The 17,560-nt window shown below is 39.0% G+C and overlaps 1 protein-coding gene across 13 annotated transcripts in view; it reads right to left on the reverse strand.

The window, feature by feature from the left end:
* The window catches only part of LOC110990509 (uncharacterized), a 63,378-nt gene that overhangs the window by 5,160 nt on the left and 40,658 nt on the right, over positions 1 to 17,560 (reverse strand). For 8 of the 13 annotated variants that reach the window (XM_087146529.1, XM_087146531.1, XM_087146532.1 and 5 more), the window contains 11 exons: positions 16,356 to 16,380; positions 16,108 to 16,153; positions 14,691 to 15,041; positions 14,219 to 14,449; positions 13,488 to 13,658; positions 12,410 to 12,727; positions 12,026 to 12,253; positions 11,415 to 11,582; positions 10,860 to 10,972; positions 2,474 to 2,615; positions 83 to 316 (listed from right to left, as the gene is read on the reverse strand). In XM_087146529.1, coding sequence (XP_087002655.1) covers positions 83 to 316; positions 2,474 to 2,615; positions 10,860 to 10,972; positions 11,415 to 11,582; positions 12,026 to 12,253; positions 12,410 to 12,727; positions 13,488 to 13,658; positions 14,219 to 14,449; positions 14,691 to 15,041; positions 16,108 to 16,141 — 1,990 coding nt within the window. In that variant the 5' untranslated portion in view covers positions 16,142 to 16,153; positions 16,356 to 16,380. Of the gene's footprint in view, positions 1 to 82; positions 317 to 2,473; positions 2,616 to 5,264; positions 5,378 to 5,815; positions 5,984 to 6,426; positions 6,655 to 6,810; positions 7,129 to 7,888; positions 8,060 to 8,619; positions 9,334 to 10,859; positions 10,973 to 11,414; positions 11,583 to 12,025; positions 12,254 to 12,409; positions 12,728 to 13,487; positions 13,659 to 14,218; positions 14,450 to 14,690; positions 15,042 to 16,107; positions 16,154 to 16,309; positions 16,381 to 17,560 lie in introns of those variants that run through there. The other 5 variants (XM_087146533.1, XM_087146530.1, XM_087146528.1 and 2 more) reach the window with 4 other exon arrangements.

A 17,560-nucleotide genomic window follows, 5' to 3' on the forward strand; every position in this document is an offset into this window, starting at 1 on the left:
ATGATGTAAAAGGTAAATAGTGTGAAGTGATCTATAAGTATTTCCGAAGCTACAATTCTGATTATGACAACACTACATGTACCTTGTAATTCATAAACGATATCCTTTCTGCCAATGGCTGCTAATGCATCACACAGTTTTGTAGTCTGGTCCCCCAGGGATGATCCCAGTCCTCTCCACTCAGACAGCATCAGCAAGATTTTTTCCTCAGGTTCACCAGGACGAAAACTCTCAAAATACGCAATGCGGTCTGAGGTAAAACCAAGTTCAACCGCCAGCCTCTTCCACTGCGGTTGATCAGGAGCGGACAGTTCCCCTAAATTCAAACCAAAGGGATACAATTTTTCTTTAATATGAACAAAATGACAAACGAGCTTTAGGGATAGAAGATCAGCGCTACACTGAAAAGACGGCATTAAAGTTTAAACACTTTTTAACACGTTTAACCCACGATATGTTTATTAAAGTGCGATTAGAAATGTATTTAAAGGCTAAATGCTTTTCTGTGGTATACGTTTAGCTTTGCATTCGCTTAGCATTTAAATACATATATGCAGGAAGTTCAAAAAGTGTTAAGAAATTTTAAAAGCTTAACGCCTTTTCTACATTGTAGGGTGTAATCTCTGTTGTGTACCTGTAACCAAAGACAGACTAGAATGGATGACCCAAATATGAAATCAAAATATATATCCTTGCCATCTTACGACATTCTTCGGTGACGCTGCATTCCAAACGATGGGTACACACACTGTGTACATGCATAAAGAATAATACTTGCGCAAATGCAATTTGTTGGAAAAAGACCAACAAGAACGTACCTGCTCTTTACATATTCCTTAAAGTCACTGTTCTAACAGAGACATTTATTGTACATGTATTTTTGTCCATCAAGACATAATACATAATAATTGAAAAAATACTCTTTTTGATGGTTCAACAAGTTAAAGCCTTTTGAAAGGTGGGCAAAGTTTTCCTGTTTCAATAACAAACTGGATTAGTTTGGTATTTTAGAGGTGTCAGCCCGAAGAGACCCGAAGTCATGTCAACCTAATTGACCCCTCCCGTCCATGCCAGCGCCACCTCACTGCACTACAGGCCCAGCTGGTTTCAGTGTGTCGCGTCCCTATGATTCCCTTTGTTCCATTTAGGTTCCGTATCCTTGACTTACAAATAACAGGATCTTCGGTCTTGAAGTGGCATCTTTACTTTTTCTGTAATGTCGTACGTCAAGCACGATGCATGCATATTACCATTCCAACAAATATTCTATGGCCCAGTGAACATCGTTGATTCCTTGGCACACGTGGCCGTCCCATAAAACTTTTTGTTAGTAAAATCTTTTCAGTATTTTGTCATATAATACTTTCATGTACATAGTTATGGACTGGACTTCAGGCCCTCATGTGTCTATCCCTCAACGTGACACAGGGTCACTCGGGCCCAATTTCTGTAGAAGTTTATAGACAGTGTTTGTCAAATTTATGGTGAATTTCGGAATTCTGCCTCAATTGTCTTGATTTCGGTTGTTGATCTTGTCTTGCTTAGTGTGGCAGCAATTACTGCTGATGCCGCCTCACGTAGTCATAACAAAGACCACCGATGGAGCGTATATCACACTATGTTTGAAACGAAAAATAGATGTTTTTCTATACGGTCATTGTGGATCATGACACGACTAGTTTTACCTTATCTAGTTTGACAACTTCCTCTTCCCTCAGTCCATCTCAAGCCTACGGAGCTCTGGAAGTGCCATCCAACATGTTTAGATCCTGACATGTTTTTCTCGCGATGATATATTAAACGCAACATGTCGACATCCTGAGATAATTTATCACAGGATGACAATATCATAAAAGTTGGACAATGACAATCTCAGATAATTTATCATGGGATGACGACATCGAAAAGTTGGATAACGACATCCTGAGATAATTTATCATAGAATGACGACACCGTAAAAGTTGGATGGTGACATCCTCAGATAATGACGATAATCATTAGCTTAGGATGTCAGCCTCTGCATCACCAAGTGTGATGTATACTTAACAACTTGTAACAGGCAGTGAGACGTCATCTAAATAATATCATTTATGGCAACAGGACAATGGTTTGAAAACTCTACCATCTCAGGCCGCCTGTTTTCGAGGTGGTTTGTCAAGGCACCCATGACAAATAATGTCATCATATCACTTTACAATGTCGTCTTTCCATGATAAATATGTTGTCATTTCCATTACAGGATGTCTTCGTCCTGCGATAAAACATCTCATGGTTTCGCCATATTGCCCGTAATATGTCATCATCCTGAGATAAATTATGTCAGGATCTGGACAAGTAGGATGGCACTTCCAGAGCTCCATACAAGCCCCATCTCTCATACGGGGCCTTATTTTCAACGAATATGGCTTATCTACTTATATTATATTATGCTTTTGCTACCATAATTAGAGTAAATGATATTTAACAGCTGTACTCTTGTTTTGGGCAAGAAGTGGTGAGATTTCATCACTGTCAGTCTCCACGTTGGTAGGAGCAACAGACATTTCAATGTCCTCAGTAGCATCTTTGACTCTTATCAACTTTGTTGGCAATAGGCGATATCGAATCCTCGGTATCTACAAGGGCAAGCAAAAGCAGAAACGGTTAAGGGTTTACAAGAGCCACAAGTTTTGCAACTACAGGTATTCCTGATCTTTTTTGGGGAAATGTGTAAATAAATTAGTAATAGCAGCATTTGTTTTCGAACGAAATAGAATGAACATTATATTTGATTTTTTTCTAACTCAATCTATTTTGCAAAATGTGCGGGCAATTTCGCACGAAGTGTTATTTATGGTATGCCTGGTCAAGAATTGGAATTCTTTTGTGTGCTGACAGAAGTAATATTCTTAAAAATGTTTAGTTGATTGGCTTCATGTTTGAATACTCAATAATATAATAAACCCCTCATGTTGTCTTTGGAAACATACCGACTATTGTACGAATCCTATTCAAACACCAAGGCTAAGGGAACCTTCCTTCTTGTACTAGGGTTTTGCCACAATCACGTCATACAGCAAAGTTAATTAAAGTACACACACGTCTTGTTACAATGAGGAGAAAGCTTAGAAAATTCTTGAAAATTTGAAGGATTATAATGAGTGTACAATTCATAATCCTTCATGAGTAACATTAACTTTGTTACCATTCAAAGTGTGTCATGATTTGTGCAACCTTGTATCTTCTAATCGAATTGAACGCAATTTTTTGCAAATTTGAATGACAGCAAATGAACATGAATACTCAATTCTTAAGAGTCACAGTAAAAGACATAATTATTTTTGGCGAATAAGAATTCACATTTTTGTTATAACTGGCAACGTATACGTCAAACCGAAATCCTAATCACTTATTTGTAACCGCTTGAATGAGACACAACGCACATTAATATATTTGAAGGATGAAAAACGAAGTTGAATACTTGTTACTGTGAAAATGAAACCAGGTTTTAAGTCGTTTTAAAAATCTACGCCAAATTAAATAGCGCAATTTTTTCTGAAATTGGCCGGAAATACTATCTCCGCAAATGCGGTGAGTTCAGAATCCATGTATTTACAAAATGTATTTTTGCGTTGGGGAAATGTTAATTAATATAACGGGTTTTGCCCTTACCCAACATATATATATCAGTAAACACTGTATGCTCAGTGCTTTTCCGAGAGCTTGCGAAAAATTCACAAGCTTACTCGGGTGGGACTCGAACCCACGACCTCCTGCTTACTAGTGCAGACGTCTTAACCACCGAGCTTGCCAATTCAAAATATATGGACGATGATTTGCCGTCGCCGGCAAAGGTTCCACGTTCAGTTGAATGCAGCTACGCGATGTCACATGCTGGAACGACGAAATAACGAATTACGGTATCAGTAACCGCGCGCGAACGTGTCGTGTCAACACAACGGGCTTTTATTTTCTTTTTCAATTTCTTCTGATGTTTACATAAAAGTGACAGCTTGCCAGAGAGAATAATTTAGCAGGGAGTTTAGGCTGAAACTATCTTCGTCAGTTACTGTTTGCACATGACGGCAAAATGTGGACAGTACATTTAAAGCTCATCAGTCGGACATTCTGGGAATCTCTCGTACAAATCTCATTGTCTGAGCAGAGTTGGTGGCTTGAATCATGTGACTTGGACTCGAGTCGGACTCGAATCGCTATTTTCGTGACTTGACTTGTAAATACCAGCTTTGACTTGTGACTTGACTTGGACGTGCAAAAATTTGGCTTTTGAATTGACTTGGACTTGCAAAAAATGACTTGTTACCAACTCAAGTCAGATGCTACTTGACCATCCCTATACATTTGTATAACTCGTAACTGGTAACTTCGAAAGTTGACGCCTGGTTGTTTGTTTATTATAACAGCTGGACAAAATAATGTGCAAGCTAGACTTTTACTTGGACAAAGAGACTTCTGACTTGACTTGTGTTTATACCAAATAACTTGTGACTTGACTTGGACTTGCAAAATGTGACTTCCTGCCACCTCTGTGTCTGAGCCATGATTGTAAATGAGGTACTGATGGCCAGTCAGGTCCATTGGCAGCCTAATAGTACAGTGGCTGTAAAAATGTTATCTAAAACATTTTAATGTTGATTTCTTTGTTATAAACGTTATGAATTTCTAGACGTGGGGCGTGCTCATCGAGTCATATGCTCCTTATGGGCAAACTTGTTTTATTTTACCGAAAGATTGTGGAAAATGTTATTTGTACTCCCTTTTTACCCAGTGTTTTGATCCTTTCGCCAAACTGTAAGCGAGTCACCAAGTAGCTCGCGGTGTCTAGCGTTTGTACATATAATCTTTGCAGACATTTGATTGCAACTATGATTTGCAGAAAATGCAGGTAATGAAGACATTTCCCGAGGATTTTTTTCACCATTTCATTTTCATGCATAATGCGTACTTCATCTCATGATAGAACTATTCTTGAAAACGACGTTTTTTGGCAATAATGGGCTTGTGTACACTATAATCCACGACGATGGAAAGAGCATTTTCATTAGAAAGTAATTCCATGGTACAGTTAGAATGTCAACAACGTTTGGTGATATTGAACAAGAATTTTCTTTGACCATAGGGCCTAATGCCCTTATGTGCACTAAACCACGCGCATAATAGCGACGTATTTAGAGTGTTTACATTATGAAATGAGCAAACCATAATATGGTCTGTGTGCACGCAATCGGCACACTGTTTGAGTGACTTTCTAATCATCCTCTTACCAGCAGAATGATAACAAAGAAAAGTGAAAGCAAGCCAAATATCACCACCAAGACAATCAGAGCAGTTTGAACATTTTTTGGAGGACTGCTGCTCGCCGTCTCTTGAGTCGTACCTGAATGAGATGTACAGGGTAAAACAGACGTTTCTTTAAGCTACTAAATTGCCCATTCGTACAAAAAATATAGTAAAACTGTATAATGCTCTCTTCGCTTCGTTTTTTCAATTTAATGGTTTATATCCCGTGAATTAATCGTTATTATTCCGCTTAAATTTAACACATTATTAAACTAGCCCACTTCATACATTTCTTATCAATCTCACACAAAAAATATTGTCTTCAACACAGAAAACAACTGAGTTGGGTTTTGAAGCTGTGACTTACTGAGCACTGTATCAGCGTGGTGATTTTGTTACGACGTGGACCTAGATTAAAACCGACAGAATATCACTTCATATTACCAGATTTATGTTACAAAGAGTAATTGTTTTAAAACGTGACGAATGTCACAAACCCTTTTCATGGTGAAAGTGAAAGCGACTCGTGTCTCACCTGTATCAATCGATAGTTGGTCTCTACTGACGGTGACTAAAACGTGACTTCCATTCTTGTCCCCTAGAGCTACGCCATAAGCATCACACCTGTACACCATGCTGTCGTTACTTGTTGGTGACAGATGGAACATCGATGATGACACGTAAGTGTTGTCAAAAGATGAACCTGAAAAATTAAACTTCACGGATCAGACACCTGCCTATATAGGGTTCGCATTCTTTTCTTCTGTATTCACGTATTGCCTGGATTTGCCCTGTTTTGTGCAAGTCTGGATTTAGGTTGGTCTATCTGAAAGCATCACCGTGACAAAGTTAAAATTGCTCCTTTAAAAAACATTTTTTATCGATATTTCAATGCGTATCACTAAAGCACCATCATTTTGAGATCTTTTCAGATCTCGGACGGATAGTGCTCTAGAATTGCTTTATTGCAGTTGGGCTAAGGATTAAGTTCAATTAGGGAATTGAACAGTGCTCTTTTCACGGGTGGGCTCAAAGAATTCCATTAGTACGGATCATGGCCTCACATATTCAAACACGGTTTACAGTGTAGGAACTCATATAAGTTGGCAGACGCAGATGAAGAAATATGAGTCACCAAAACCTCACCTGGTTGATAAACTAACATCGTAGTAGTAGTAGTAGATTCCACGTGCTCGGTGTAACCATTATGAAACACACGGAACCACTGGAGGTCTACCGGAGGTTTGGCATGGTCGACTTGACATGTAAGGTTGACAGTCATTGTGTCGTACGGTACTTGTAACATGCAAGTATCAGGTCCTGATGGACGTAGGTCACATCCAGGAACGACGGGAAACGGTTGGGGTGCAGTCACTGCCAGTGGGAAAAATGCACAGTTAAACTAAATGTAGTGGTCGCATATTATATACATATGCACGATAAATGATTAGGAACAATCATTGGCATTGCAATTGCAATTCATAACAATTTTTCTTGGTTTTTGTGTGAAGCAAATTCAATTTCACTAACCTGTAATAACTACCTCCACGGATCCCTTGTCTATTTGACCAACTTTCGACTCAACTACGTAATGATAAGTCCCCTCGTGTGAGTCAGTGACGTTCTGAATGATCAAACTGAAGTTGCTGGTGACATTGTACATGCCTTCAGGAATACCGTCTAGGGGCACAGTTGCACCTTGAAAGTAGGAGAAAATAACATGTTCCCTGTCTCTCTGGCGGAAATACCAGTACACGCCTTGTAGGTCTCCACGTTGGTGTGCCCAAGCCGCATCAGGGGAGTAAGGTACAATGCCACGTCGGCCACGATCTAAGAAAGCCTTAAAAACTTGATAAAACAAAATCAATACCAGATAAGGAGTCCAGACAATAAATGTCTTTAATGGAACACCTCAAGTAAACCTTTTTATAATTTCCATAGATTTCGATCTTAATTGACTTTTAGTTGTGCGTCAAAATGACTTAACCAGCTGTCACATTTATGCTTATCGCGAAAGGTATCTGCGTTTACGGTTTTTATATTAAAATGCACGCCACGAAGCCTGACTTTCAGCTTTCAAAAACGAAACAAATATTAAACCTTATTTTGCTCGTCTGTCACTCAGCAGTTAGGTCTCATAGCCGATTATGTGTTTCATAACGCCCTGAGTGCTATTGGCCCTACTGTGCCCTCTGATGAGGAACTAAACCAGATATCAACATGCTCGATGCACACTAGTAGCTATTCATGTTGATATTAAGTATATCAACTATCAAAGCAGCTAAACCAAACCAAATGGTCTAAAATCCTGTATAAGCACTTTACTGGTACATTTTGTTTCTTCAAGGAACTTTTTACTCATTAATCTTTTACGTGCATAAAGTATACAGCTATAACTATATACTTTATGCACGTCATTTGGTTAAAATATAGTTCCCTAATAAGCAGTCTTTTGCTCAATGGTTGTTGCTTTCTATTTTCTGAAATTGTGTAAACTTCATGTGGAGGTATGGACATGCAAATTCATTTAAAGCCTCGAAATGGGCCTACACAGAATGTAGTCAAATGCGGAGAGAGGGTTAAAAAGATAAGCTATCCCTTTACCGACCTGCATGAGACGGAAAGGCGTCTTTGCTGACGGTGACTGAAACGTGACTTCCATTCCTATCCCCAAGCGCTACGCCATAGGCTTCACATCTGTATCGCGTGATGTTATCGCTCGTTGGTGACAGATGGAAGGACGATAATGAAGTGTAAGTGTCGTCGATGAAAAACAAACCTAATGAAATTAAGGGAGCATCTTAAACGAAGTTTAAAAAGACAAGGAACGACAGCTTAATAACGAAATATTCACTGTATGAACATAATTATTTGCTGATGTTGATAATCCTTCTATCACTCTATCTAAGCGTTGATGGGCTGCAGATGCCTAATAAATTTGTTCGTAAAATATGTGATATAAGCAAAATTTTCTGCCACTTTTTCACACATATTCGTGTTCGTATTTCTCAGCCTACAGTATTTTATAGGCATATTGAATGGATTTTCTGAGAAAAATGGAGCTCTCGCTGAAATCTCAGGGTAACTGGCTGATGAATGCGATAACGACTTTTATTTTCCCACTTGGACATAAATGTAAATGAAATACATTCTATGAAAAGGCATCAAAATATAATAGACCTAACTTTACATATAAAAATGAAAGTTTGACGGACTGAGATGACATTGAATTCATTTCGACCATATTAATGCAAGCAACACAAACTTCCAAAGTTGATTATTTCTGCGAATAAGACAGATACATGGACTGATATGAGGTAATACAAACAATCAACTCACCTGGCTTATTTACAAGCAGCTTCGTAGTAAGAGTCGCTTCTATGTGTTCTGTGTGACCATCATCAAACACACGGAGCCACTGGAGGTCTACTGGAGGTTTGGCATGGTTTAGTTGACATGTCAGGCTGACAGACAGTATATCGTATGGTTCGTGTGCATTTAATTCAAAGTGTGTCATGATTTGTGCAACCTTGTATCTTCTAATCGAATTGAACGCAATTTTTTGCAAATTTGAATGACAGCAAATGAACATGAATACTCAATTCTTAAGAGTCACAGTAAAAGACATAATTATTTTTGGCGAATAAGAATTCACATTTTTGTTATAACTGGCAACGTATACGTCAAACCGAAATCCTAATCACTTATTTGTAACCGCTTGAATGAGACACAACGCACATTAATATATTTGAAGGATGAAAAACGAAGTTGAATACTTGTTACTGTGAAAATGAAACCAGGTTTTAAGTCGTTTTAAAAATCTACGCCAAATTAAATAGCGCAATTTTTTCTGAAATTGGCCGGAAATACTATCTCCGCAAATGCGGTGAGTTCAGAATCCATGTATTTACAAAATGTATTTTTGCGTTGGGGAAATGTTAATTAATATAACGGGTTTTGCCCTTACCCAACATATATATATCAGTAAACACTGTATGCTCAGTGCTTTTCCGAGAGCTTGCGAAAAATTCACAAGCTTACTCGGGTGGGACTCGAACCCACGACCTCCTGCTTACTAGTGCAGACGTCTTAACCACCGAGCTTGCCAATTCAAAATATATGGACGATGATTTGCCGTCGCCGGCAAAGGTTCCACGTTCAGTTGAATGCAGCTACGCGATGTCACATGCTGGAACGACGAAATAACGAATTACGGTATCAGTAACCGCGCGCGAACGTGTCGTGTCAACACAACGGGCTTTTATTTTCTTTTTCAATTTCTTCTGATGTTTACATAAAAGTGACAGCTTGCCAGAGAGAATAATTTAGCAGGGAGTTTAGGCTGAAACTATCTTCGTCAGTTACTGTTTGCACATGACGGCAAAATGTGGACAGTACATTTAAAGCTCATCAGTCGGACATTCTGGGAATCTCTCGTACAAATCTCATTGTCTGAGCAGAGTTGGTGGCTTGAATCATGTGACTTGGACTCGAGTCGGACTCGAATCGCTATTTTCGTGACTTGACTTGTAAATACCAGCTTTGACTTGTGACTTGACTTGGACGTGCAAAAATTTGGCTTTTGAATTGACTTGGACTTGCAAAAAATGACTTGTTACCAACTCAAGTCAGATGCTACTTGACCATCCCTATACATTTGTATAACTCGTAACTGGTAACTTCGAAAGTTGACGCCTGGTTGTTTTTTATTATAACAGCTGGACAAAATAATGTGCAAGCTAGACTTTTACTTGGACAAAGAGACTTCTGACTTGACTTGTGTTTATACCAAATAACTTGTGACTTGACTTGGACTTGCAAAATGTGACTTCCTGCCACCTCTGTGTCTGAGCCATGATTGTAAATGAGGTACTGATGGCCAGTCAGGTCCATTGGCAGCCTAATAGTACAGTGGCTGTAAAAATGTTATCTAAAACATTTTAATGTTGATTTCTTTGTTATAAACGTTATGAATTTCTAGACGTGGGGCGTGCTCATCGAGTCATATGCTCCTTATGGGCAAACTTGTTTTATTTTACCGAAAGATTGTGGAAAATGTAATTTGTACTCCCTTTTTACCCAGTGTTTTGATCCTTTCGCCAAACTGTAAGCGAGTCACCAAGTAGCTCGCGGTGTCTAGCGTTTGTACATATAATCTTTGCAGACATTTGATTGCAACTATGATTTGCAGAAAATGCAGGTAATGAAGACATTTCCCGAGGATTTTTTTCACCATTTCATTTTCATGCATAATGCGTACTTCATCTCATGATAGAACTATTCTTGAAAACGACGTTTTTTGGCAATAATGGGCTTGTGTACACTATAATCCACGACGATGGAAAGAGCATTTTCATTAGAAAGTAATTCCATGGTACAGTTAGAATGTCAACAACGTTTGGTGATATTGAACAAGAATTTTCTTTGACCATAGGGCCTAATGCCCTTATGTGCACTAAACCACGCGCATAATAGCGACGTATTTAGAGTGTTTACATTATGAAATGAGCAAACCATAATATGGTCTGTGTGCACGCAATCGGCACACTGTTTGAGTGACTTTCTAATCATCCTCTTACCAGCAGAATGATAACGAAGAAAAGTGAAAGCAAGCCAAATATCACCACCAAGACAATCAGAGCAGTTTGAACATTTTTTGGAGGACTGCTGCTCGCCGTCTCTTGAGTCGTACCTGAATGAGATGTACAGGGTAAAACAGACAGTTGTTTCTTTAAGCTACTAAATTGCCCATTCGTACAAAAAATATAGTAAAACTGTATAATGCTCTCTTCGCTTCGTTTTTTCAATTTAATGGTTTATATCCCGTGAATTAATCGTTATTATTCCGCTTAAATTTAACACATTATTAAACTAGCCCACTTCATACATTTCTTATCAATCTCACACAAAAAATATTGTCTTCAACACAGAAAACAACTGAGTTGGGTTTTGAAGCTGTGACTTACTGAGCACTGTATCAGCGTGGTGATTTTGTTACGACGTGGACCTAGATTAAAACCGACAGAATATCACTTCATATTACCAGATTTATGTTACAAAGAGTAATTGTTTTAAAACGTGACGAATGTCACAAACCCTTTTCATGGTGAAAGTGAAAGCGACTCGTGTCTCACCTGTATCAATCGATAGTTGGTCTCTACTGACGGTGACTAAAACGTGACTTCCATTCTTGTCCCCTAGAGCTACGCCATAAGCATCACACCTGTACACCATGCTGTCGTTACTTGTTGGTGACAGATGGAACATCGATGATGACACGTAAGTGTTGTCAAAAGATGAACCTGAAAAATTAAACTTCACGGATCAGACACCTGCCTATATAGGGTTCGCATTCTTTTCTTCTGTATTCACGTATTGCCTGGATTTGCCCTGTTTTGTGCAAGTCTGGATTTAGGTTGGTCTATCTGAAAGCATCACCGTGACAAAGTTAAAATTGCTCCTTTAAAAAACATTTTTTATCGATATTTCAATGCGTATCACTAAAGCACCATCATTTTGAGATCTTTTCAGATCTCGGACGGATAGTGCTCTAGAATTGCTTTATTGCAGTTGGGCTAAGGATTAAGTTCAATTAGGGAATTGAACAGTGCTCTTTTCATGGGTGGGCTCAAAGAATTCCATTAGTACGGATCATGGCCTCACATATTCAAACACGGTTTACAGTGTAGGAACTCATATAAGTTGGCAGACGCAGATGAAGAAATATGAGTCACCAAAACCTCACCTGGTTGATAAACTAACATCGTAGTAGTAGTAGTAGATTCTACGTGCTCGGTGTAACCATTATGAAACACACGGAACCACTGGAGGTCTACCGGAGGTTTGGCATGGTCGACTTGACATGTAAGGTTGACAGTCATTGTGTCGTACGGTACTTGTAACATGCAAGTATCAGGTCCTGATGGACGTGGGTCACATCCAGGAACGACGGGAAACGGTTGGGGTGCAGTCACTGCCAGTGGGAAAAATGCACAGTTAAACTAAATGTAGTGGTCGCATATTATATACATATGCACGATAAATGATTAGGAACAATCATTGGCATTGCAATTGCAATTCATAACAATTTTTCTTGGTTTTTGTGTGAAGCAAATTCAATTTCACTAACCTGTAATAACTACCTCCACGGATCCCTTGTCTATTTGACCAACTTTCGACTCAACTACGTAATGATAAGTCCCCTCGTGTGAGTCAGTGACGTTCTGAATGATCAAACTGAAGTTGCTGGTGACATTGTACATGCCTTCAGGAATACCGTCTAGGGGCACAGTTGCACCTTGAAAGTAGGAGAAAATAACATGTTCCCTGTCTCTCTGGCGGAAATACCAGTACACGCCTTGTAGGTCTCCACGTTGGTGTGCCCAAGCCGCATCAGGGGAGTAAGGTACAATGCCACGTCGGCCACGATCTAAGAAAGCCTTAAAAACTTGATAAAACAAAATCAATACCAGATAAGGAGTCCAGACAATAAATGTCTTTAATGGAACACCTCAAGTAAACCTTTTTATAATTTCCATAGATTTCGATCTTAATTGACTTTTAGTTGTGCGTCAAAATGACTTAACCAGCTGTCACATTTATGCTTATCGCGAAAGGTATCTGCGTTTACGGTTTTTATATTAAAATGCACGCCACGAAGCCTGACTTTCAGCTTTCAAAAACGAAACAAATATTAAACCTTATTTTGCTCGTCTGTCACTCAGCAGTTAGGTCTCATAGCCGATTATGTGTTTCATAACGCCCTGAGTGCTATTGGCCCTACTGTGCCCTCTGATGAGGAACTAAACCAGATATCAACATGCTCGATGCACACTAGTAGCTATTCATGTTGATATTAAGTATATCAACTATCAAAGCAGCTAAACCAAACCAAATGGTCTAAAATCCTGTATAAGCACTTTACTGGTACATTTTGTTTCTTCAAGGAACTTTTTACTCATTAATCTTTTACGTGCATAAAGTATACAGCTATAACTATATACTTTATGCACGTCATTTGGTTAAAATATAGTTCCCTAATAAGCAGTCTTTTGCTCAATGGTTGTTGCTTTCTATTTTCTGAAATTGTGTAAACTTCATGTGGAGGTATGGACATGCAAATTCATTTAAAGCCTCGAAATGGGCCTACACAGAATGTAGTCAAATGCGGAGAGAGGGTTAAAAAGATAAGCTATCCCTTTACCGACCTGCATGAGACGGAAAGGCGTCTTTGCTGACGGTGACTGAAACGTGACTTCCATTCCTATCCCCAAGCGCTACGCCATAGGCTTCACATCTGTATCGCGTGATGTTATCGCTCGTTGGTGACAGATGGAAGGACGATAATGAAGTGTAAGTGTCGTCGATGAAAAACAAACCTAATGAAATTAAGGGAGCATCTTAAACGAAGTTTAAAAAGACAAGGAACGACAGCTTAATAACGAAATATTCACTGTATGAACATAATTATTTGCTGATGTTGATAATCCTTCTATCACTCTATCTAAACGTTGATGGGCTGCAGATGCCTAATAAATTTGTTCGTAAAATATGTGATATAAGCAAAATTTTCTGCCACTTTTTCACACATATTCGTGTTCGTATTTCTCAGCCTACAGTATTTTATAGGCATATTGAATGGATTTTCTGAGAAAAATGGAGCTCTCGCTGAAATCTCAGGGTAACTGGCTGATGAATGCGATAACGACTTTTATTTTCCCACTTGGACATAAATGTAAATGAAATACATTCTATGAAAAGGCATCAAAATATAATAGACCTAACTTTACATATAAAAATGAAAGTTTGACGGACTGAGATGACATTGAATTCATTTCGACCATATTAATGCAAGCAACACAAACTTCCAAAGTTGATTATTTCTGCGAATAAGACAGATACATGGACTGATATGAGGTAATACAAACAATCAACTCACCTGGCTTATTTACAAGCAGCTTCGTAGTAAGAGTCGCTTCTATGTGTTCTGTGTGACCATCATCAAACACACGGAGCCACTGGAGGTCTACTGGAGGTTTGGCATGGTTTAGTTGACATGTCAGGCTGACAGACAGTATATCGTATGGTTCGTGTGCAATGCAGGAATCAGCAGTTACTAATGGACGTGGGTCACATCCAGGAACGACGGGAAATGGCTGCTTTGTGGTAACTGTTATATTGAAAAAGTTCGAAGAACATGCTGAAAAAAATACAGCGGTATGTTTTACCCATGCATTTGCATATCATTTATGAAGACGGCGTTGAAGGAAAGGTTTCGTTGCCTTGAAAATCTACGACAAACTTTTCATTGCCAAAGACCAAAGTTTCAAGACCAAAATCTTTCACGTGTATCATTTGTAATTCGCGTCTCACTTGTCTTACATAGTTCAAGCTTGGATGATTCCACTAACCTTTAACAGCTACCTCCACGGATCCTTCATATATTCTCCCCAATAGCGGCTCAACCTTGTAATAATACGTCCCTTCATCTGAGTCGGTGACGTTCTGAATGATTAAACTGAAGTCGTTACTGACGCCGTACATGCCTTTAGGGATATCTTCTCCTTCATAGAGGTCCCCTTGGAAGTAGGAGAATATGAAATGGTCTCGGTCATACTGACCAAAGTACCAGTAAACGCCTTCTAGGTCATCAAACCTGTATTTACGGGCGGCATCAGGGTTGCAAGGTACAATGCCTTGGTAACCTCGTTCTAAGAACAAGGTCTGCTCTTCACTGTTTGCTGTTGCGGCAATGAAGAACGCTGAAAAATAGAGCAAAGCAATGTACACAAATTAAAGATGGGAGGCAATGAATCAACCAATGAACTACGCAGTGGTGCTCTCCTGGCTCGCTGATCTGTATGTGCAACGCCTTTCATTTAAAGAAACACGTCAACTTTATTTTACCCGTCTTTTGTGATATATTGGCATATTTTCAATGTGATCGGTTTGTGATCTGTTCAGAAACGTTAACTTGTGCGAAATTGATCCAGTTTATCAAACACATAATCAGATTCAAGGTACATGTAATGAGCAGCATCAAAATACAAAAAAAATTATGAAACGCACAATCCTTGGCAATCACCATCACCAACAAACTCCATCCATCCAAAACATATTTCTCTATCCACCCTAACAAATCCATAATCAATTCCTAGGGTGTTAAAGAAAGTCATCGCTGTGAGCTTCTGAAACCTTTGCTCCGTCTGCCTATGGGGACTTTTACATGAGGCTATCGCTTCAAGCTCTATTACTTTGGGGAGAATAATTTCTTATACTAAAACAACCCTAGGAAAACAGGATTCTATTTCCGTGTCGTTCAAGTAACGTTATGCAATGGAGATGGGGAAAAAATAATTATTTGACCTTCAGGGTTGCTCAGGGTTTTTTGCATGAATTTTCTCTTTCATGTTAAGCAATGTTTCAGGTTAAATTTGTCTTAAAGAAGAAAATAAATGAACAGTAGGCCTAAGCTCCATTTAAAAAGAAAGTGCGCATTAGTTTCCCAAATGCAAAGATTTCACTAGAACGTACGGGCTCCATACATGTATTTGCTAGCTCACTGTACTTAATCAAAACCCCTGCCACACCCAATTACAACCTACCCTCCCGTCCAAAGGATTTCTATAATGGGTGACGAGAAGGGTGGAATGGCAAAACCCATGACACTGTGTTAAGTACAACATGCACCAAAATGGTTTCAATGACATAAAACTGGGTTGCTTTGATATTTTGCTTTGAGTTCATTGACATGACGATACCGTTAACCATGGTATTCATTGTTTTCTGAAGTTGATGGAAGTTGTGGTTTAAAACTTTCATACTTACTCAGTGACATCTGAAGGGCGGCTGCCAGCATCATTGTGGTTTCCTCCTTAATGAGAGAAAAGTGAATTTGTGACAACACAATACATGTAGATAATGCATGGTCTTAAATCAAGACTTAAAGTCTTTGATTAAACTTATTTAACAAACTCAATTGGACTTTTCTTAATTTCCGGGTTCACATTGGGAGGTATCTTCCAATCACCGTTGAATGTCGACATTTTGTGAAGGTTAAACTGGTGCCAACTTACTGGTTCTGAAGACACAGCGTAAAACCTGCAGGAAATGAAAACACAATGATCTCGGTAAGCTACATTCCACCATTTCTCTGACAAAGGGCTATGGGCAAAAGACAAAACCGTTTATGCACGGTAGCCGTCTAAAGATAAAGAATAGGGAATTTCCATTGGACTTCCCTGACGTTATCCTTTGCACACACATGTACTCTTTCAACAGCCTGGAGTGGCGGTTTGGTTAGAGCTCAGCAGTTTGACGACTAATAAATTACTTTCTTGTGTGTGTGGGATATCTTTTAAAGTAGATCCAATTTCATTTGAGAACATACGGAAGCGTATGAAGGCCACTTCCAAAATTCGTTTTAGAGTTACATGTATTATCTCGCCATGGCGATTGGGATAGTTGAATTTGTATCTCGCAGCGGTGAGTTATAAGATCTTGTCTCTGCGTCAAATTATTGATATCCCGCCGCAGCGAATATTTCAATTGTTTCGTAAGCCCTATACAGCGTGCCGTTTCCAAATGCATCCTAGGATGAAATGCATTCGGATTTAGTTTTACATTGCTAATTGAAACAGAAATGGATGTTACATTTCAAAAAAACTTGTTTTCTTTTGTTGAAACGTTTGGTTGAAACTTTTTTCATCACATTCAGATGAGTGGTAAGCTGTTTGTAATTTCTTCCTCCATTTTCCTAGTGCCAAACACAAGCAAGCGGACTTGAAAATTACATTAAATCTTGAACTTTCATCAGTCGAAATTTATTAATTTATAATACTCAAAATGGGAGATTAAAAACTACTTTTACAAACACAACGTATGAAATACCTTACAGCATTGAACGCTCAAACCAATATAAGTGAACATGTGTCATGCGCTCCGACCCGTGTTTTAAAGACTCCATCCAATACGTTCTAGACAAAAAAACATATGTTGTATTTGCCCTTCCCAGCGTCCTGCACTGTATGGGTGGTTTATGACAAGTGGGAGCGCATAGTTGTGAGGTCAAGGAGCCTAGGGATTTCAATCCAGGTGATGAAAGTGTGCGGGTTTCCCTATCACCTTCACTTCATTTTTTCTCTGTGCCTGTTGAAATTAGAATGATACCGGCATCGAGGTTTGGTCCAAAATGGCAACACACATTTGTTAAAAATATGCATGGGCGTAGCCAGATGGGGGGGGGGCAAACCGTCTAGTTAAAAGAAAAGCATTTAACGGT

Source organism: Acanthaster planci, linkage group LG15 (assembly GCF_054643075.1).
Source record: "Acanthaster planci isolate LZ-2023a linkage group LG15, COTS_SCS, whole genome shotgun sequence".
Lineage (NCBI taxonomy): Eukaryota > Metazoa > Echinodermata > Asteroidea > Valvatida > Acanthasteridae > Acanthaster > Acanthaster planci.